The following is a 23,236-nucleotide window of genomic DNA, read 5'->3' as shown; positions in this document are numbered from 1 at the left end:
ATGAAGAGGAAATAGGCAGTCTACCTGAAAAAGAATTCAGAGTAATGATAGTAAAGATGATCCAAAATCTTGGAAATAGAATGGAGAAAATACAAGAAACGTTTAACAAGGAACTAGAAGAACTGAAGAGCAAACAAACAATGATGAATAACACAATAAATGAAATTAAAACTTCTCTAGAAGGAATCAATAGCAGAATAACTGAGGCAGAAGAATGGATAAGTGACCTGGAAGATAAAATAGTGGAAATAACTACTGCAGAGCAGAAGAAAGAAAAAAGAATGAAAAGAATTGAGGAGAGTCTCAGAGACCTCTGGGACAACATTAAACATACCAACGTCTGAATTATAGGGGTCCCAGAAGAGGAAGAGAAATAAAAGGTTCTGAGAAAATATTTGAAGAGATTATAGTTGAAAACTTCCCTAATATGGGTAAGGAAATAGTCAATCAAGGCCAGGAAGTGCAGAGAGTCCCATCCAGGATAAATCCAAAGAGAAACACGACAAGACACATATTAATCAAACTATCGAAAATTAAATACAAAGAAAAGATTTTAAAAGCAGCAAGGGAAAAGCAATAATTAACATACAAGGGAATTCCCAAAAGGTTAACAGCTAATCTTTCAGCAGAAACTCTGCTGGCCAGAAGGGAGTGGCAGGACATATTTAAAGTGATGAAAGGGAAAACCTACAGCCTAGATTACTCTACCCAGCAAGGATCTCACTGAGATTGCACGGAGAAATTAAAACCTTTACAGACAAGCAAAAGCTAAGAGAATTCAGCACCACCAGACCATCTTTACAGCAAATGCTAAAGAAACTTTCTAGGCAGGAAATACAACAGAAGGAAAAGACTTACAATAACAAACCCAAAACAATTTAGAAAATGATAATAGGAACATACATATTGATAACTACCTTAAATGTAAATGGAGTAAATGCTCCCACCAAAAATCATAGACTGGATGAATGGACACAAATAAAAGACCCGTATATATACTTCCTACAAGAGACCCACTTGAGACCTAGGGTCACATACAGACTGAAAGTGAGGGGATGGAAAAAGATATTCCATGCAAATGGAAATCAAAAGAAAGATGGAGTAGCAATTCTCATATCAGACACAATAGACTTTAAAATAAAAATTACCAAAAGAGAAAAAGAAGAACATGACGTAAGGATCAAGGGATCAATCCAAGAAGAAGATATAACAATTGTAAATATTTATGCACCCAACATAGGAACAACACAATACATTAGGCAAATGTTAACAGCCATAAAAGGGGAAATCAACAGTTACACAATCATAGTGGGGGTCTATAACACCCCACTTTCGCCAATGGACAGATCAACCAAACTGAAAATCAATAAGGAAACACAAGTTTTAAATGACATATTAAACAAGGTGGACTTAATTGATATGTATAGGACATTCGATCCAAAAACAACAGAATACACTTTCTTCTTAAGTGCTCATGGAACATTCTCCAGAGTAGATTATACCTTGGGTCACAAATCAAGCCTTGGTAAATTTAAGAAAATTGAGATCGTATCAAGTATCTTTTCCAACAACAATCCTATGAGATTAGATATCAATTACAGGAAAAAATCTGTAAAACATACAAACACATGGAGGCTAAACAATACACTACTTAATAACCAAGAGATCACTGAAGAAATCAAAGAGGAAATCAAAAGATACCTAGAAACAAATAACAATGAAAACACGATGACCCAAAACCTATGGGATGCAGCAAAAGCAGTTCTAAGAGGGGAGTTTATAGCAATACAATCCTACCTCAAGAAACAAGAAACATCTCAAATAAACAACCTAACCTTACACCTAAATCAATTAGAGAAAGAAGAACAAAAATATGCCAAAGTTAGCAGAAGGAAAGAAATAATAAAAATCAGATCAGGAATAAATGAAAAATAAATGAAATAATAGCAAAGATCAATAAAACTAAAAGCTGGTTCTTTGAGAAGATAAACAAAATTGATAAACTGTTAGCCAGATGCATCAAGAAAAAAAGGGGGAAGACTCAAATCTATACAATTAGAAATGAAAAAGGAGAAGTAACAACTGATACTGCAGAAATACAAAGGATCATGAGAGATTACTACAAGCAACTATATGCCAATAAAATGGACAACCTGGAAGAAATGGACAAATTTTTAGAAAAGCACAACTTTCTGAGACTGAGCCAGGAAGAGACAGAAAATATAAACAGACCAATCACAAGCACTGGAATTCAAACTGTGATTTAAAATCTTCCAACAAACAGAAGCCCAGGACCGGATGGCTTCACAGGCGAATTCTATCAAATATTTAGCGAAGAGCAAACACCTATCCTTTCCAAACTCTTGTAAAATGTAGAAGAGGGAGGAACACAACTAAACTCATTCTATGAGGCCACCATCACCCTGATACCAAAACCACACAAAGATGCCACAAAAAAAGAAAACTACAAACCAATATCACTGATGAACATAGATGCAAAAATCCTCAACAAAATACTTGAAAACAGAATACAACAGCACATTAAAAGGATCATACACCATAATCAAGTGGGTTTTATTCCAGGAATGCACGGATTCTTCAATATACACTATTCAATCAACATCACTAATCATTAGAGAAATGCAAATCAAAACTACAACAAGGTATCACCTCACACCCATCAGAATGGCCATCAACCAAAAATCTAAAAACAATAAATGCTGGAGAGGGTGTGGAGAAAAGGGAACCCTCTTGCACTGTTGGTGGGAATGTACATTGATACAGCCACTATGGAGAACAGTTTGGAGTTTCCTTAAAAAACTAAAAATAGAACTACCATATGACCCAGCAATCCCACTACTGGGCATATACCTTGAGAACACCATAATTCAAAAAGAGTCATGTGCTACAATGTTCACTGCAGCTCTATTTACAGTAGCCAGGACATGGAAGCAACCTAAGTGTCCATTGACAGATGAATGGATAAAGAAGATGTGGCACATCTATACAATGGAATATTACTCAGCCATAAAAGGAAATGAAATTGAGTTATTTGTAGTGAGGTGGATGGAGCTAGAGTTTGTCATACAGAGTGAAGTAAGTCAGAAAGAGGAAAACTAATACTGTACGCTAACACATATATATGGAATCTAAAAAAAAATGGTTCTGAAGAACTAGGGGCAGGACAGGAATAAAGACCCAGACGTAGAGAATGGACTTGAGGACACAGGGAGGAGGAAGGGTAATCTGGGATGAAGTGAGAGAATGGCATGGACATATATACACTACCAAATGTAAAATAGATAGCTAGTGGGAAGCAGCCGCATAGCACAGGGAGATCAGCTTGGTGCTCTGTGACCACCTAGAGGGGTGGGATAGGGAGGGTGAGAGGGAGACACAAGAGGGAGGAGATATGGGGATATATGTTTAGCTGATTCACAGTTATACAGCAGAAACTAACACAACATTGTAAAGCAATTATACTCTAATAAAGGTGTTAAAAAGAAAGAAAGCGTGTTCAATTTCAATCATAATAAGAGGAGTTCAAGAGATACCACCAATCCCATAAAACTGATAAAACAGATAAAATCAAAAGCTTGACAGTATATTTTATTGGCAGAGCTGTGGGCAACAGGCAATCAGATGCATTTTTTGTAGAAATGCGAAATTGTATATTCCCTCTATAAGAGAATTTGGCAATATTTAACAAAACTACACATGCATTTACTGTCTAACCCAGTAATTCCACTTGTGCTTATTTACCCTGAAGATATAGCTGCAACAATAAGAAAATACATATTCTCAAGGTTATTCATGGCAGCATTATTTGCAATTGAAAATACTGGAAACTATCTAAAGATCCAGACATATGAGAAGGCTATACAATGAGATACTACGAAGCATTAAAAAATTAAAGAGGACAATCTTTATGAACTGGTATAGAGTGATTTCCAAAGTTCAGTATAAAAAACTGAAGTTCAAAATAGCATGGATGACATGCTACCTTCTGTGTAAGAGAGAAAGGGAAATAAGGACATCTATACCAATAATTCCAATTTCAATCTATCACTCCAGATTTCTCCCTTTCTATTTCCAATTCCACAATCCTATAATACACCTAAAATTTCTTTGCCCACTACAAAAAATAAGCTGCTCCTCTTTACAAACAAAAAGAAACACATGAGAGACAAACTAGAAAATAATGAAGTTGATTCCACTGAAGGCACGGGGAGACTGAGATGAAAGGCATATGGGAAGGACTGACACTTCTCTGAATACATCTTACTGTTTGCTTTTGACTTTCAGAAGCTCTACATATTCAAAAAATAAAATTAAATCAACAAAGATGGGGAAAAAACCCAAAACAAACAACAATGATAACAGCAACAACCTCAAAAAATGAAAACTGAAAACAAATGGAAATAAATGAACCTAACTACATTTCAATTAAATTAAAGTTGGGGCTAGAGAGGGAGAGTTTGACTAATTCAAGTATATTATGAACACACTAATAAATTATATACCCTTAGTCTTGGGTCAAGTAGCGTGGGGGAGTAATGAAAACAATTTCTGAACTCTTTTTAGTGTTGGGTGCGTTTTTTTTTTGCATTATCATTTTTGATAGTGACATAAGCAAAGTAATTCTGAAACAATTTAAAATGTATTATAGGAATGCAAAACTAAGTTAATGTAAAAAGAGAGTTACAGATGTGAAATGGTGGAAATTGAGGAAGAGCCCTATGGTAATGAATTGGAATTGGAGTGTTGGTGTAGACTCATATATAAAACATGCATATATTTCTTATCTCTGTCCACTGGAAGGCCCAAGAAGCAAAGACACTCCAGTAGCAACAAGAACGTCTAGTGATGAGATGTTGATTTCTAATACGATTATCCATTAAAAGGAACCAGGACTCCTCAGAGAAAGACTGATTCCAGGGCTGGGGAAGGTAAGATTCAATATGGACCTGGAACATCTTTTATATCAGGAAGTTAAAAGAAGTGCCTGAAGCAATTATAGGATGTGTCACAAGGACATAGGAGCTAGTTTGAAGGGACTCCACTGGCCAAATACGGGAGATTTTGAGATTAATAAATTATAAACCCTCAAAAATTAGGAATTCATGAGTCCTTATTGATGATCAGTCAATCAATCAATAAAGGAGAAGCATTCTTGTTTTGAATGCCAAGAGCCAATTGGCCAATGCAGAGACAGATTTGGAGTCTGAAAAATCATCATTCTGCAACCATCACAGTAGAGACTGCTTCAAGCAAAAAACATTCATACGTGTTAAATCTAAGGGGGAGAGGGATTTTGCTGAAGAGCAGGACGTTTGGGAGGTTTAATGCATTCCCACAGATTGCATATTCCTAGGAAAGGAAAAAGCAGCAACTGTATAGTAGAAATTTCCAATAAACTGACCCATACACTAAAGTATTTGGGGGAAAGAGATATGATGTATGCAGCTTACTCTCAAATGGTTCAGTAAAACAATAATGCATACACATATAGAGAAAAAGAGCAAATGATAAACAAATGGGACAAAGTGTTAACTATTGGTGAATCTGAGTAAAGGAAACATGGGTGTCTTTGTACTACTCTTGAAGATTTTCTGTTTGACATTATTTCCAAATAGAAAATTTACAAAAAAGCAAAAAATAAATCTACACAAATGCCATTGTTTCATCATCCTCTGAGTAAATGAAAGTGTCACAAATGATAGAACAAACAAGAAAATATCCAAATGGTAAAGTTTCCATCTTGTTCTTTGTCTTTCTTTGAATTAGGGACAGATTGTTGGATATTTTACACAAACTTAAAAAAATGATGAAACATCTGATTTAAATAGTTAAATATAATAGGCTACATTATGTACTTAGTAGCGATACAAGTATATTTCCTCTAAAATGTGAATTTCTTACACTGCAGTCTTTTAAGAGCCAAGCATTTAATGCCACACAAGATGGATTACAGAATAAAATTACTTCCCTGTGGATAGACTTTTAAAACTAAATTAATATTTCAAAGCATATGGCTGTTACATGAATTTCTCCCAAATTTCCTTTGAAAAGCTAATATGGTCATATTGAGTGGGAAAAAACCCTCAAACTCAAATCCCACTTTCAATTATGAGATACTTATCAGAAATCCTTGTGAGACGTAAAATTAGAACATTTAAAAGGTGATTTGTAGGGCTGTTAATAGCCGAACTATGGTGAAAATGTGAAGATGAGAAACAGCAGTATACTAAAATGGGTATAAGAGCTAGAAAGAGAAACCTGGATTTAAAACCTGCTTCTTTCTCTTAGAAGTCACTTGAGGCAAGAGGCAAGATTCTCTAAGTCAGAATTTTCTAAACCAGTGGTTTGGTTCTAGTTGTGGTACCCAGCCAGCAGCATCCGCATCAACCAGGAACTTTTTAGAAATGCAAATTCTCGGGTACCACCCTAAACCTACCAAATCGAGTTAGGTCCAGTGACCTGTGTTTTAACAGGCCCTGCAGGTACTTCTGATACACACTAAACTTTCAGAACCATACCGCTAAGCTACAACAAAAATAACAGTAATAAAAAATAGTAATAGTAATGCAATCCATTTTAGGATTATGATGATTAAATGAGATATTATATATGCAGAAATGATTTCTAAACTGTAGCAAAAACCCTCATCATTATTATTGTGTGACATAGAATTGTGAGAGAAAAATCTTAAAACCAATAGTACTTTGTGCTTTTATCAAACTGCCCTTCTACAAAACTTCAAAGAAGGTTAATTCCTTAAAACTTCCCACACTTGGTACTAGGTCTTGAACATAGGATTGCTCATTAAGCTTTATTGATGCTAACTGAAATAAGTTCAGTTGACCAACATCATTGGCAAGTATTTTATCTCTTGTTTTTGATGTGGTCAAACTGGGAATTTTAAACGTCACTGAAACCAACCAAGCTATTAATTTTGAAAGACAATTTAGCTTCTGTGTTTAGGGGCAGATGTTCTGCTTTGGAGTTACACTATCGGGCACCACTCATTGCTGTGTGACTTTGGCAAAGTTATTTACCCACACTGGGCCTCCTGACTTTGCTCATAGAACAAGGGTGATAATAATAATAGTATCCACCTCAATGGGATGTTGAGAGTATTCATTGAAATTTTAAAGAACTTAAAAATGGCCCTGGTACACAGCATTCAATATTCTTTCTACGCCCTGAATGCCATACTTAGTTCATCTCCCTTTACTTCTTCAGTTTTTCCCTCTTTGCTTTCTTTTGGGTTTTATGCCCATGTCTGCATGAACACTTTCTTTTCTTGGCATCTGCACATCTTTTAATGAAGATGAAGACCAGACACACATAGAAACCTTAAATGTACATAAAATGATGTATATACTCTTATCTCCTATTATGAATTAGCATAGCTTTTGAAATATCAACTTCTTTGAGGTAAAATGTACATACGCTAAAGCATACACATTTTAAGTGTACTGTTAAGTGTACAATTCCATGACTTCAGCACATGTACGCACCTGTAGAATAGCCACCATTATCAAGATATAGAACATTTCCATCACTCCAAAACAGTTCCCTCATGACCTTCTGCCATCAATCTCTTCCTACACACACCCTCAGGCAACCATTCATCTGCTTTCTGTCACTATAGATTAATTGTGCCTTTCTAGAATTTCATATAAACAAAATAACACAGTAATTTGTTTGTGTCTGGCTTCTTTGCTCAGCATATTGTTAGCAGAGATTTATCCATGTTGTTGCATGTACTTCAAACTTTCTTTTATTGCTGAGTAGTGTTTCATTGTATGGATATAGCACAATCTGTTTATGCATGGGTTACTTCCAGTTTTCCTTTCCCATTTTTCCTCTTAACTATATATCTTATGGATTTTCCCCATCATTTTAAAGTTCATATATAACGTGCACATATCCTAATTTACTTAATTGTTTTACCTCTGTTGGACATGTAGGCTCTTTACCGTGTTTTAAAATGATAATAAACACTGTTATAAATATCTTCATGAATTCAAATATTAATGGAATCCAATTTGGGAATATGATTCTTGGACTATAGTCTTTATCTTTCAATGGTTTAGAAATATTTTCACTCTCTTTTAAATTCCAAGGTTGCAAATGAGGAGTTTAATGTCTGTCTGATTCTTTTTCTAAGAGACTTTTTAAAAATTATATATGAAAATTTATATGATTTTAATTTATACAAGTTCAAGTAGGTCTCGGGGATATGTATATATGCATGCCTCTTTAAAAAAAAATTTGGAACTCACCATTTTACATCAGAAAATTCAAATATTATTATAGCTCAGAATTTAAAAAAAATCTTTGCTGTTTGCTTCTTCATTTTTGGTTCTTCAAAAACTGCTTTGAGCCTGCATATTATTCTCATTTGGGGCCTCCTCTCTCTATGTGCCTTGGAGTTTTTTAAAATATTTTTATCCATGATTTCCTCATCTTTATACTTCTTCTCTATGTTACGAATATGTGCTCTGTTTGATTGAACAGTCTAAGTTGTTTTTGAACGTGATCATTTTATAATTTTTCTGTAATTTAAAAAAAAAAAAACTCAAGTCAAGCTTTATTTTACTTTCCAGAAACTGTGAGGTTGTAGGACCAAGGGATGAAGTTTCTCAGAAGCCAAGGATTAAATGTTTGGATTCTAACTTAAGGGCAACAGGAAGCCACTGAGTTTTAAACAGGTGAATGAATGTGATTAAATCTGTAGTTTAAGAAGAAATAACCTAGCTTCAGTCTGGCTGATCTCCCTTGAGGCAGGAGAATGGTTATCATGGAGACTACAAGAGCCTATATTAGGGCAGAAATGGAGGCCAAAATGCAAATTCATTTGAGTGGGTATTAGGTGTACAATCAGTGGTACTTGGTGATAGACTGGTTATTGCGGCTGAGGGAGAAGGAGAAATTGACCAGGCTTCTTGTTGGACCTGGTGGATGGTTAGCTCTGCAATGATGCATGAAACACAGTAGGAAGCTCAAGTGATGTTTATTTTGGAGGCGATGTATCCTTGCATCCTCTAATACACATGTAGTAGTATATTTATAAACTCCTAGAGGAGGACTGACTAAAGTGTTTGTGCATTTGAATTTTGATACATATTGCCACAGTGCTCTCCTTAAACCATTCACTGTTTCTGTACTTTCCAATTCTCCTAGGTTTTCCTCACTGGTTTTCTTTGTCTAACATCTTAAACCCTGAAAATTCCCTTCATTTGTGTAAAGATAAAATACAAAGCTTTTCTTCATCCATTACTTCCAAAGGAAAAATTGGAGTGGAGAGCAGAGCGATAAAGGAGCTTATAAAACTCCGTGTCGATAGCCAAAGCAAAGGGTTAGAAAAAGTTCCTTCAGGAGAGGACCAAGCTCCTCGAGTCACTCTATAGAAGGAAGAACTGGAGCGTGGGGAGGAGTCGGGGCCACCCCCGCCCCCAGCCTCGCGTAGGTGCCACCCGCGGAGATGAAATGTGAGCCCGGGTGGCCGAGGACGCTGGATCGGCCGCTTAGCCCGCCGCCCGAGCGCCACGGGGACAGACAAAGAGACCTCCGCCCCAGCGCAGCCCCGCGCGGCGGCCCGGGCTCCCCTAGAAAGCTCCCAGGGCGATGGCCAGGTCTCCGCGCCACCCGGCTCTCCAGAGCGCTGCCCTCTCCATCTGACCGCCCTCCAGCTCCCCCATCCCCTCCCGGTGCCGGGCTCTCCCTTGGCTCCCAGCCCTCTCTACAGACCGGTCTGTCTGTCTCTCTGTCCATCTCTGTCCAGGCGCGCAACCTCCGGCCACCGGCTTGGATGGACGCGCGGAGGGTCCCCGGGTGTCCAGGGGTCTTGCTTCCGAAGTTGGTCCTGCTCTTTGTCTACGCAGGTCAGTGACCTAGGGCGGCGGGAGAGGGGAAGGGGGCTCGGGGCGGCGCTGGGGTCACACTCCGAGCAAACAAGGGTTGCGCGGGATGCACGGGACCATGGTGGGAGGTCAGAGACTGTGCGGTCCCCGCAGGCAGGAGCAGAAGCCCGCGCCCGCGCTCTGCAGCCCTGGGCTTGACCTCCACGCGGTTGTTTCGTCCCTTTCCTTACACGTTTCCTTTTTTTTTTTTTTTTTCTTTTCCTTTCTCTCTCTCCACGAAGCAACTACCCCCAACCCCACATTTAGGGGTTATTGTTTTTATTTTCTGGATAGCGTGCATTTTTTCCAGTCGTATCCAGGACTCGGGAATTTGGGGTGAGGGTGGAGACTGAGCTGTGCGAGGAAAGCATGTTTTTTGAAAAGCACCTGAAGTTAGGGAGGCATCGCTGAGGTTTCAAATAAACTAATCTGATGACTTTTCCATTTCAGTAAATGCTACCCACTGGCCCCTCCACCTCCACATTCCGAATATTCCGGATTTTCCCTTTCAGAAATAAAAAAGGCTTAGACCTCTGTTTTTCTTCTTTAGAAGATGATCCTCAAGTGTGGTGGACAGGGTAATTGGAAGCTCTGAGTTGAAATATAGGGTTTTCGAGAGGCATAAATTCACCCAGAATCTGATCTGCTTTCGCTGAATTTGTTAAGCGCTTGCTTATAGGTGAAGGGCATCTCATTTCCCTCATCCTAATTATTCTTAGAGAGAATTGCTAATAATTGATGAAGCAAAGCAGTTTTCTTGTTTTGTGACTGGTGCTGAGACAAAAATGGCCTTTCATTGGTTATTCATGTATAAAGTTAATTACACATGAGACTTTGCATCCGCTTCATATTTTAAAAAACAGGATAAAAGCAGAGTTCTTTGTAAATGTTTTCATGTCTCTAACTTCCTATGACAAACACCACAGGCTTACCTATGACCTTGCAGTAGTAAGTTTATGTATAGCACTGTGCTGGCCTTTTGATACTTACAATGATATTGCAACCAAAATGAAGACGTTCTTCAGCATTCTTACCTGCACATCAGTAGAACTGAATTTCTCATTCAACCTTGCCAGAAATGAATCACAATAACTTCTATAGAAGTTTCCAATCTGTTTATTAAAATGTAAATTAGTGTCTGTCTATAAGTTGTTTTAAAGATATTTTATTGTAGGGGAATAGCTGACCTTCAAATACAGAAATTTATAAAATAGAAAAAGTACTTTCTATTTAATGAGGAGAGTCCACATTATAATGTTTTTCCAGCACTACTTAAGTCATATAATGTTTTTAGAATTTGAGAGTCTAACAGAATCAATTGCATTAATATTTGTGTTATATTAAAATCTTAATGTTAACTTAAAATGTTAAATTAAAATTAGTTCATTTGAAACAATGATAATTCTTTCCACTTCCTCTGTTTACCGAAAGAAAACAAAAATAAGAAAATAGAACACAGCAAATGAAACTTTAATTCCCTTGCTCACCTTATTCACACCACTGAACAACTTTTTCTTGTTCTTTTGTCCATTTTATTCTCTTTGGTGAGCCGAACGCTTCTAATTTGCACTTTTCCTTCCCTTCTTCCTGTTCCCCCAATGTTAAGTGCACAGCACCCCCAGGATTCAGGAAACCCGCCCAGCTGGCCAGCAGCAAGCTTGATCAGTTTAAAAAGTTTTCGTTCCATTCATTTCTTCTCTCCATCCTCATCCCTCCCTAGTACGCTACAAAGTCATTGCAAGCCAATACTAGGTCACGTTATCATCTTTGATAAGAAATGATTAGCTAATGTGCTTTTGATATTAATTCCTGAACTCTATTTCAGAGGCCTTTTTATGCTTGCCGTATTCACTCAACTAATATTTATGGAATGAGAAGTGTTGAATGATACGTAGGACAGAGGCCATGCTTTGAGTCTTGTCTGGGAGATCAGGTGTGCCCTTTACTCTAAGGTATAAAAACCTGTATTATAGGAGAGATACACCATGTGCTCTAGGTGTTTGAAGGAGACCTTATTGCTGGCTTAGGAGGATATGCTCCATGAAGATGATGTCTATTTTGTTTAGCATAATATTCTCAGAGACTAGTGAAACACCTGGCCCATAAGAGGAACTCAGGAAATATTTGCTCAGAGAAATTAAATTAAGGAGGACATTTTAGGACCTACACCTTTGAATTAGAGGAAGCCTTGGACATAGGAGATATAGTAGGATAGATGTGAACAAAGGCAAAAATCATGAGATTTGTATATGCAAAAACAGATAACACAGTTGGGTTGGAACTAAGAGATAAGGCTGGAAGTGAGGATTGGGATGAGACGGGGGAACACAGAAGACATAGAATTAATCCAGATATGCTGTTAAATAAATTGCCAGCTTTAATGGGACAAAAACCTATGCAGATGCACTGTCCGTAACCTGAATTATTTTCTCCAAGGAAAATGCGTTAAATACAGCTTCCATTCGTTAAGGAAATAACAGCAAGGTTTCTATACCTGAAGCATCATGTCTGACTGTGGAGTCACTTTGGGGAAGGGATTCAATGAAGTGTTTATATTATTATCCAACTCCCACTGCAGGCTACAAAGACAGGATTCGGCCAAGGTTTTAACCTTCCCAACCCTAGCCAGTGACTTCTGTCTCCTCCTTTTCCTTCCTTTCTGATCCTTAGCTATAGATTACAAGAGCCAATTCTGAGCAAGTGCTTGGAGCCAGATGCTTTCCTGTACTACACATTTCTTAAGATGGGAGTGGGGAAGCTTCTTCCAGATGCTACCTTTAACTAAAGTCATTGATGAAAATTGGAACTAGCTCATTTTCAAGGATGTTAACTTGCATATTAGTAATAATATTATTTATCTTCTGAGGGCCATTGGGATGTTTCATTCTTTCACACGTGAGAAAATGCTTCTGTACTGTCCAAACTGTGATCTTTATACGATTGTTCTCAAATAAATTGGAGAAAGCAACTAACATATCAAAATAAGTTTGAGGTGTGGTTGACCCCCCAATTTGGAAATGTTGTGATTGTGAATGTATTTGCCATACTATTAAACCTTGCCTTTTCAGTTGTTTAATTCTGGGAAGTAGACAAGAGTGTGGAAAAGACCATAAAAATAATGAACAATGTGTGGCAGGATCTAGATGTTTGCTGCAGGTATAATCCAGCTTCTTGGCTACAAGATTTGGGGCTTGGTTTCCTGTAACATTGGCTCAAAATATTTTGATAACACCATGTCCTTACAATAGCAGTAATTGAATTTTCGATAATCATGGAGAGCTTAATAAGATGTCACTGTCTTGGGCATTATGCAAAAGGCACCCCATGAAGCTATTTAAAAATCACTTGTCCTGCTCTGACAGAATAAGGCGGGGGTGTCAGCTCTCCCACTATCTGAACGGCTTTTAAGAGCATAAAGCAAAACATCCCAGCTAAGCGCTTGAGATAACTGACTAGTCTAAATATTTGACTTAATTAAACAGTACTAAAAATAAAAGCTATAGAAATTCCCTGGGAAAATGATAAAATAAACTGCAAAAAGCAGACACTGTCAATAAATCATTAGATCGTGTTTTCTGCCCTCAAAATTTTGGATTTAAGTAGAGTTACTGAATCTTACAAAGGTAGTTATTTTTCCCTTTCATGTCTTCTTACCACATCCCAGAAGAAAACATTAAGGTTTGTTCATTTATGAAGTAGAATAAAATTGAGGAAAAGAAAACATGAACTTTTGACTTGTTCCACAGAGGCCATGCATAATTGATAAAGGTGAAAGAACTTTGCTGGGTTTTGATCGCATCAATTTGTAAAGAATCATCTTGTCAGGGAGGTGATTTAAAAGGAAAATCTGTATTTTCCTCTCTAGACAAATCAATTACATGGACGTGTAGGCATATATATAACATTTGCACTTTTATGTTATGACTTTGACAGAAAAGCAAAAGTCTTATATAATTTAGATAGTAGTTATTGCCTTCAGAGATTGAGTTGGAAATGACCTATTTTATGATTCTTGAACATGTACCTTAAATTATCAGACTGTACTTAATGTTTTCCTACATGTACCTGAAACTCACATATCCATTGTAATTTATACCACTGATTATAACTAAATGATAACCTTAACTTGTTAAACATAAATCATTTAGGAAGAATAAAGAATTTTTTAAAGGTAGGGTAATTTTTATTTAACATTTTGGTATAATTTTCCTTGCCAAAAACATGGAAAAAAGACAGTAATTTGGTTTTGTCAGCTCTGGTATGTCTTTTTTAATCAGAAAATACATTTCCCTTTTCACATAGTGCTGTTTCATAGCTTATTGATTCTTTTTTTTTTTTTTTTTTTTTGCGGTACGCGGGCCTCTCACTGTCATGGCCTCTCGCGTTGTGGAGCACAGGCTCCGGACATGCAGGCTCAGCGGCCATGGCTCACGGGCCCAGACCCTCTGCGGCACGTGGGATCCTCCCGGATCGGGGCCCGAACCCGTGTCCCCTGAATCGGCAGGCGGACTCTCAACCACTGCGCCACCAGGGAAGCCCTCATAGCTTATTGATTCTTAAATCTGGCGTCAAATAAACTCTTAATTATTCACCAGTGAATTATCTATAGGAACTTTCCCCCACAGCTAACTAACTCATTATCTTCCAATCCAAATGGATTAACAGAATATGCAGACTCATCTGTGGTACCTTATATATACAAACTGTAATTACGAAGGTAAAAAAATGGTAGGGAAAGGGAAGCATATAATGCATTGTGGTGAAAAATATACATTACTTAAATATTATCTCCAGTTGATACTATTCATGTCAACAACACTTTCCATTAAATGTAGTTGAGAGTAGCACCCTAAAGTCAAAAGACTTTTATCATTTAAAAATTATTGCAAAAACTCTGTTGACGAATTTAATGTCTGATTAGTTGGATCACTCATTCCTCCCTTCAATGTCTCATTCAACCAACTCTGACTACCAATTATGGTGCTCGATGGAGGAGGTTCAAAGACTGGTCTTTGCCTTTTCCAGATTTATGTCTAATAAGGAAGGAAAACTAGTTTAGGTGCTTCCAAATGTTTTAGAATTGTGAGCACGTAAAATGAAAGTCTAAATGTGCTAAAGAGTGGTGGTTGACCGATCAAGATGTGAAATAGAGTGATTTTTCATGAAGGTGGGATTTTCAGAAATGTAACTGCACGGATATGGTTTTTATTTTGTAGAGGATTGCCTTGCTCAGTGTGGCAAAGACTGCAAATCTTACTGCTGTGATGGAACCACGCCCTACTGTTGCTCCTACTATGCCTATATTGGGAATATTCTCTCGTGAGTATTAATCGAATTTGGCCATATTGATACTTTTTCCCTTGCCCGGTTATGTTTTCAAAAAGTACTAAGTTATAGCTATGAGTAGGAAATTCTAAGATTGATTGTTGACATAAAATCTTTACTGGAGACAGTCAACACTCATCACTATCTAGTGTATTGTATTATTTAACTAAATGTGCAAATTAATATACAAAATAAATTGCTTTTGTTAGAAGGGAGTTTAAAGAATATTTTTATTGTCTAATTTGTTTTATGATAATAATAATGTAATAGTAATAATAATGTTTTAACTAGACCATATTCATATATTGATCATTTTTTAACATTGTAAACTATATTTTTTGTCCATTTGTTGAAGGATTAGTAAGTTAGAATTTGTCATTTAATGATAGCCAGTTTATTTTGCCATGCATATATTTGTCTGACTCAGCCAGTAGATATCAGGGAAAAGAGACATTATGAATAAAAAACAGTTGAGATATGAAACGTCAGTTTTCTACATGATGCATCTAAAGCAACTTTGGGAAACAAGATTAGATCCCAAGAAATCTAGCCTCAACAGGGTAAAGTGATAACCAACTACAAAAATCAATGAAACATACATGCAGAGAAGGTGTTAAGTATTTCTCTCTAACAAATTAAGGATTTATTTTAGAGATGCTTCTAGGCGAAGGGAAATGGACGAGCAGAAGTTGTCTTCAGGGTTGTATGTCTGAGGACTGTGCAACTCTCTGTTCCTCTACACACACCTTCAAGTTGAGAAATAGAAGGTAGAGAATAGGAACATAAGAATTTCACCCATGGGTGACCATCACCCATGGCTTTCAGGAGTCTGCATTTTGTATTTTTCAAGTGACTGTCAGGATGATTTGAAGGCTGCTCCATTGTGACTTAACTTGTGTTTTATGAAGGCTTACGTGGAGCCAGGAAAGATTAGGCAATAAGTGATGTGTGTCTGGCTATTTTAAGCATATACCCATTGAGATGGCTTATAAGTCATCCTCGGTTTCCTGAGAATAGAAAACCTGGCATCGCATAGACTTTCTAGAATCAAAGTGGGGCTGATCTTAGAGATCATGTCTCCATGAATAAGGCCAGAAAGAATCATACTTCAGAATATTCTTGAAGACTGTCATGGCGATGGAAGAAATGTCAGGCTGTAATAAAGATTGATGAACAGAATTTAAGCATTCTTTGAAATGCAAATAAACTCTAAAATGTTTTAATTTTTGCTCATAGAAGATTTGGTGGAAAAACATTAAGTCCCTTTACATTTAGAAAACAGTCAGAATCAGCTTAGAATATAAATACATAATGATGTTTCTCATTTGTATATCACTTCATACTTTTTAAGTAAATTAAAATACTTCATTACTAAATTCAAATTTGATTCTTCCAATGATCTCCACATGCCAGAGGCTGTTGTTACAGGTAGATGTGTGAGTGGGCCCCAAAGGTGGTATAGATTTGAAGAACCTGGTGTCAGAATGACTCTGATTCTTTGGTTCTGTGGCTCCTGGCCCATTTCTCTGCCCACTAACTACATCACAATGTGTGTGTTGTGCCCTTTTTCTCACCTCATAGATACCTCCAACCTGATAAATATATATAGAAGACATAATTACTTACTAATCAAAATAGTTAAATATTTTTTAATTTATAGTTGTGCTTTTCATGTTTTATATTTGCAATCAGATTCATTTTTTATGGTACCTATTCTTAGAACTAATTTTATCACTTGGTTAAAGTAAAGAATTTGTTGAGTTATATCTTTATCTGGGTTATTAGGGCCATGTACTTGCTATGTTTGAAAAAAAGAATTGTGTTTTTTGGAGGGCGGAAATAAACACAGATGGCATTATATTTCAGGCAGCTAAACTGAATTTTCTGTTCAAAATAGAAACCACTAAGTAAATCCCTTGCTAAACAATTCTTAGAGAAAAAAAAGAGCTTTAAAGTGTGTTCCCCACTGGATAAAGGAGAATACATTTTCAGGATTTCCAGTTATTGTTTAAGATTTGAAAAGAGTTAACTCCACCCAAAGCTTTTCTCTTTTTTGAGTTAGGGTGGGTGTGTGGGGTAGAGAAAGAGAAAATAATTCCAAGAATGCTTACAAAAGTTCTTTCATACACATGTTTTCAAATATTGCTATTTTGGAACTCATACGCTATGCTTCTTCTCTTCCAAGCATCCAGGCACATTCTTAGTAAAATCATTTTAATCATCTTAACAGAGAACTTAATCTTCATGGTCATCAGTAAGGTAATAGGGAAGAAAGCAATAAACACAGTGGAATGTTTTGTATCCTAAATGAATAATTTTATAAATCTGGCTTCGAGTCTTGTTTATTTTCAAATAGAAAATGTCTTGGCTTAGCCTAAAATGAGCTAAAGAGAGTACAAAACACGATTTGGGTCATTCTAGACTGTGTAAATTGGTAAGGCAAGGCATACTTAATCCTTCTTGCTGAGGCCTCTCTAAAATAATGAGTAGAGGTGTTTAGCCCTTAATTCCATTTACTTCAACTGCTCTTTCTAAACTTCTGCAAATTAATCGTTAAGATTTGTTTTCAAAGATATCACAAGAGCTATCTTTCAATTCACCTTTTATATAGTTGAAAAGTATTATTTTACTCAGGTCTCTCCCTTTTACCCCCTTTCTATCAGTTAGGAATCTGAAAATTTATTTGTGTCTTGTGAAAACAATTTAAAAATTAAACTTTAAAAATAACATATATACTTTTTAAAATTGAGATGTAATTGATGTGTAACATTATATTGGTTTCAGATATACAACATAATGATTTGATATTTGTATATACTGCAAAATGAGCAATACAATAAGTCTATTTGACATAAATCTATTTAAAATGGCATGCCTGCTTTTGCTCATTATGGTCACAGATATTGACTTCCATATAGAAAAGTAACAGTATTATTTTCCAGAATTTAAGAATAATTTTTGCAAAAGTCAGCATATACTATGCAATCAGTTATTTACAAATTCATATTGAGTGCCTGTTACCATGGCAGCATAGGATCCAAAGATGAATAAATGATGTTCCCTGACCTTTACAATCTCACAATCTTGTACGAGAAGAAAATGTAGACAAATAATTCTTCATAGAATTAATCTATGAAGTGTTATTGAAAGGCTGAGAAGAGAGAAAGCAGCTAAATGTGTGTGTGTGTGTTTAGAAAGAGATGTTTAGAGAAAGTCTCATAAATATGAAATTTGAACAGAGTTTTAAAGAAAGAGTAGATATTTACATAAATGGACAGTGAAGAAAGGGAAGAGCATTCCAGACAGAGACAGTGTCCCCTACAAAGGCGAAAATTTAAGAAAGAAAATGGTCAGTTTGGGAAAACCCATGTTGTTCAGTGTTGCTGGAAGAGGAAGGTTAAACTTTGAATATAACATACAAATAAATAGGTAAGACAAAAGATACATCCTTATTTTACAGACTTTTATTGGTAAACTACATTCTTTTATTGGTCATGTCTAACAAAACTAAAATAAAATAGTTCAGTATTTTTCTGGAAATAAGAGCTGGTTTTATGTAAAACGGACTCACTCTTAGAAACCACTAAGAAAAGGGACAAAGGTGAGAAGGCACCAAATGAACATTATTTTTACTTATTCCATAGAGAAAATATTTAGAGTGAACACTTTGAGATGTTACTCTATTTAATACCATTTATGACAGAATATGTGACTGGAAATTTTTCCTCCATTTTTGATCAGGAGTGTAACTACCTGACAATTAGAAACCTCACTGTGTTTGAAAATGAGAATTGGACCAATTTACAAAGTAAACAATTTCTCATCAAACTGATTCTCAAACATTTCATCCAGCCACTTTTCTCCATGGAAAATAAACATTCTGTCATGAATATGGAAATGGGTATTTCAGTTTTGCTGTTGATGAAATTTGACTGACATTTCCTAGAGATAGGATCCAACATAAAGATAAGGTTTATGGAGTATTCTTTAGAACTAGTAGAATTCAAGGGCTCAGAGGGTGCAATTGAGTGGCTAATTACCATTAGCAATGGGACAGACTAAAAGCAGGACTTTACTGAAAACGAAGAAAGACTGTTATGTGAATAGGAGAATAATTGTACAATATTGAACATGAACCAAATAATGACTGGGTTGGACGTGGTGAGCCAGATGATAAGATATAAAATTTAATCCCCTCATTCAGAAATAGATTTTTGCTTTTCCATGTTGCTTTCATAGAATGCAGATATGTCTAGGGATCCTTCAGTGTGCCATCTGGCCAACACAAAATTCCCACGGGGAAAAATCAAAAGAAAGAACTAATAATGGAGATGCTGGTGGGATTAAGTTTCTTTTCTTTTCAATGAAATGTAAAAGATGTATTGCCCAAAGTTTTGCAAAGACAGCTAATAAATATCACAACTGTGATGTTAGAACCATGTTATTCATGAAAGCAAAACTGAGTTAAAAGATAAAGGTTTCATATTTCCAAATGGCATTTGAGGTCCCATACTCACTAAGTAGCTGAGCATTCCGAATAAAATAAATGAGGCTGTTCAAATAAGGAGAGAAACGTAATACAGTTTGAAAGGCCTTTGGCATTGGTAAGAACATCATTTAAATTAAATGAATTAAAATGTTCTTAGGACTTAGATATGATAAAACACCTCTAAAAGGTACATTCTGAGCAAATCAAAGTTTGTGGGAGTCTTGTTTTTGTTTTAATAATGACAGAATGATAAATAACTAATATAATGTTAAAATGAATATGAACTTGATTTTAATGTTAATGAGGTGACTTTTGGAAAGCACCTGGGGATGGGGGCTGGTTGCCAGGGAAACCAACCATGTGATTAGGGGGTTGGGACTTTCAATCCCAACCCCTGGACCTCTAGGGAGGGAAGAGGGGCTGGAGATTGATTTCAGTATCAATGGCCAATGATTTAATCAATCATGCCTTTGTAATGAAACCTCCATGAAAATGCAAAAGGACAGGGTTTGGAAAGCTGCCAGACTGGTGAATACATGGAGATTTGTAGAGAATGGCGTGCTCAGAGAACATTTTTTTTAGTTTAAGTAATTGAATTAAAAAAATTTAATGTAGTAACAGATAATGTTTGCTATAAGAAGAAAGTCATTGTTTCCCAGAAGACATGTATTTTATGTATTACACAAATACATTTTATGTATTATTAAGAGCAAATATAAAGGTATAGATATCTAAAATTTTTTGAATCTACTCTATTCAATCATAATTGCCTTTGTAAATTAAGCTTCACTGTTAAAAACATAATTTGTTTTTAGGAAGGGCTAGATAAGTTTCTGGAATATGTTCCCAGCAATTTATTTCTATAATATGTACAGAGATATTCTATGTTCTACAGCTGGTAATGGAGGACATAGCCATGAATCAAACACAGTTCCTGCTCTTGAATTGCTTATAAGCTACTGCGAAACATGAACTTAGAAAACAGACAATTTAGTAGGCTGTGGAAAAGACTAAATGTAGTGGAATCAGAGAGAAGGAGTTTTTAGTCCAACTTTAGGGTGCTAGGAAGACTTCTTGAAGGAGAGCAATTCTAAGAAGATCCTTGAAAGAAATGACAATTGATGAAATCCATCACTCATTTGAGTTAAAAAAACACTTAGCAAACTATGAATAGAGGAAAATTTCTTAACTGAATAAAGATCTCAAAAGAAAAAACAAAACCTACCTCAAGAACCATACTCAGTGCTACACTGTTATGACCATTCCCTTTTAAGGCAACTATTAAGACAAGCTAGTATCTAGCACCACTCTATTCAGCATCTTACTGGCTTGGTCAGTGTAACCAACAAGACAAATTAAAAAGAAATGATTCCAATTGGAAATGAAAGAACTAAATTGTTATTATTTACCAATGATATGATTGCCTATACTCCTCAGACTATACAAACAAATAAGAGAATTCATCAACGTTGCAAGATGTAAGATCAGTGTACAAAAATTAATGTATCCCTATACATCAACAACACTCAGAAAACGTAATATATATGTGTGTACACAAATCTCACAACACCAGAAACTAAGTACCTAATAAGAAATCCAATAATATGTGCATGGCACTTATGGAGTAATATAAATACATAAAAGTTTCAAGAGATTAAAGGGAGACTTAAAGAAATTAAGAGATACCGAATTGTGGATGGGAATATTGTAAGGTTTTCAATATTGGGATATGTCAATTCTTCCCGAACTATATGTAAAATCAATACAATTCTAATAAAAGCCCACAGAACCATTTTTTATTGAGTTTGACAGACTGAGCCTAAAATGTATATGAGCAAGAAAAGGGTGTAGACAAAGAAAACAGTTATGAAAAACAACAAAGTGAAAAGACATGCCTAGGAGACATCAAGATTTATTATAAAGTTATGGAAAATAAATAGTGTGATACTGGTTCACAGATATATATAATATATATATATACTATATATATATATATATAGATATATACACTATATATACTTTATATTCTATATACTGATAGAATATAAAGCTTAGAAGTTGACTCATGTGATAACGGAGATGATTACTGATTACAAACCAGTAGAGGTGGGTGGATTATTTAATAAATGGTGCCAAGACAATTAACTATCTATACAGATAAACGTTAAACTAGATCACTCCATCACACCACACCCCAAAATCTATCCTAATGGGTTAATTACATAAAGGCAAGAAGCAAACATTTACAACATTTTTAAAAAGAGTAGAATGGCATCATAGTATCAGAATAGGAAAGATTTCTAAAATAAAAGCTAGAAAGCACAAACTGTAAAAGAAGAGGTATACTAAATCACTGAACTCTACACTTTAAAACAATGAATTTTATGGTATGTGAATTATATATCAATCTTTAAATTTTTAAAAAATATATAAGGCAACAATTCCATAGGCGAAGTGTCAGGCAAATTCCCCACTTGGAGAAGATACTTGCAGTTCATATGATTCACAAAAGATTAGTATCCATAATGCCTCAATAGGAAAATGGGCAATGTGTGTGCTCAAAAGTAGTAGAGAAGAAAACCAGAAGGGCAATAAACACACGGAAGATGCTCCCCCTGGCTAGCTAAAGCAGGGAAATGCATTTCAAAACAGTACAAGACTGTTCAGAGCTGTCAGGCTAGCAATACTCTGTAAGTCTGATAGCACCAAGCACTGTGGGCCAACGTGAAAGGGAACTCACACTGCTGGTGGGAAAACACAAACCGTTATCAACACTTGGGAGCAATTTGACCACATGCAGAAAAGATGAAGATGGGCATCCTTTAGGACTTGGCAGTTTACCCCTTCTACATATATTCCCTAGAAAATCCTCAAATATGCACAAGGAGACATTGTAATGTTGGTTGATATTATTTAAAATAACATAATATTGGAAGCAACCTAAATTTCTATCAGAGGAGAATGGATAAGTAAATTAGAGTATATTCATACAGTAGAATGGGATATAGCAATTAAATCCACGTATGTTAGTGTATCATTAGAGTAAATCTCAAAACTGTAATGCTGTTTGAAAAAGAGCTAACAGGAAAAGAATGTGCCAAACATGATACTATTTGCATAAAGCTAAACACATAAAATAATTCTGTATATTATAGAAATATGCACATGTGGTAAATGTGTGGTAAATTTGTGGGGGAGGGAAAAGTACAGATGAATTTCAGTATTTCCCAGAACTGAGGGGTTTCCTGGGGTGCAGGACTTTCAGTGCTACAATTTGGGACAGTCCTGGGACAAGTTTGTCACCTTAGGCACAGGAGTAGGAAGGAGACCTTCAGCTCTAATATTTTATTACTGAAAAAATACAAATCTGAAACATATTATAAATTATTAACATGCAATAAGTATAGGCAGTGGGTATGTGGGTGTTTTATACTAGTATCTGTAATTCTTATATTTTGGGAAATCCTTATAATTAAAAGAAAGAAAGCAATGGAAATGTTTGATGAAGACA

At 35.9% G+C, this 23,236-nt stretch overlaps 1 protein-coding gene across 1 annotated transcript in view; it reads left to right on the top strand.

Annotated features, from left to right (window-relative positions):
* Positions 1–9,820: 9,820 nt before the first annotated feature.
* Positions 9,821–23,236, top strand: part of CYYR1 (cysteine and tyrosine rich 1) — a gene marked incomplete at its 5' end in the record, with an annotated part of 104,352 nt that continues 90,936 nt past the window's right edge. Inside the window, 2 exons of the mRNA XM_079921640.1 lie at positions 9,821–9,893; positions 15,128–15,230. Coding sequence (XP_079777766.1) covers positions 9,821–9,893; positions 15,128–15,230 — 176 coding nt within the window. The remainder of the gene's footprint in view (positions 9,894–15,127; positions 15,231–23,236) is intronic.

The sequence above is a fragment of the Stenella coeruleoalba genome (genome assembly GCF_951394435.1).
Source record: "Stenella coeruleoalba genome assembly, chromosome: 5".
NCBI classification, from domain to species: domain Eukaryota; kingdom Metazoa; phylum Chordata; class Mammalia; order Artiodactyla; family Delphinidae; genus Stenella; species Stenella coeruleoalba.
Note: the sequence above shows the minus strand (reverse complement) of the source record. Positions and strands in the feature narration are given on the sequence as shown.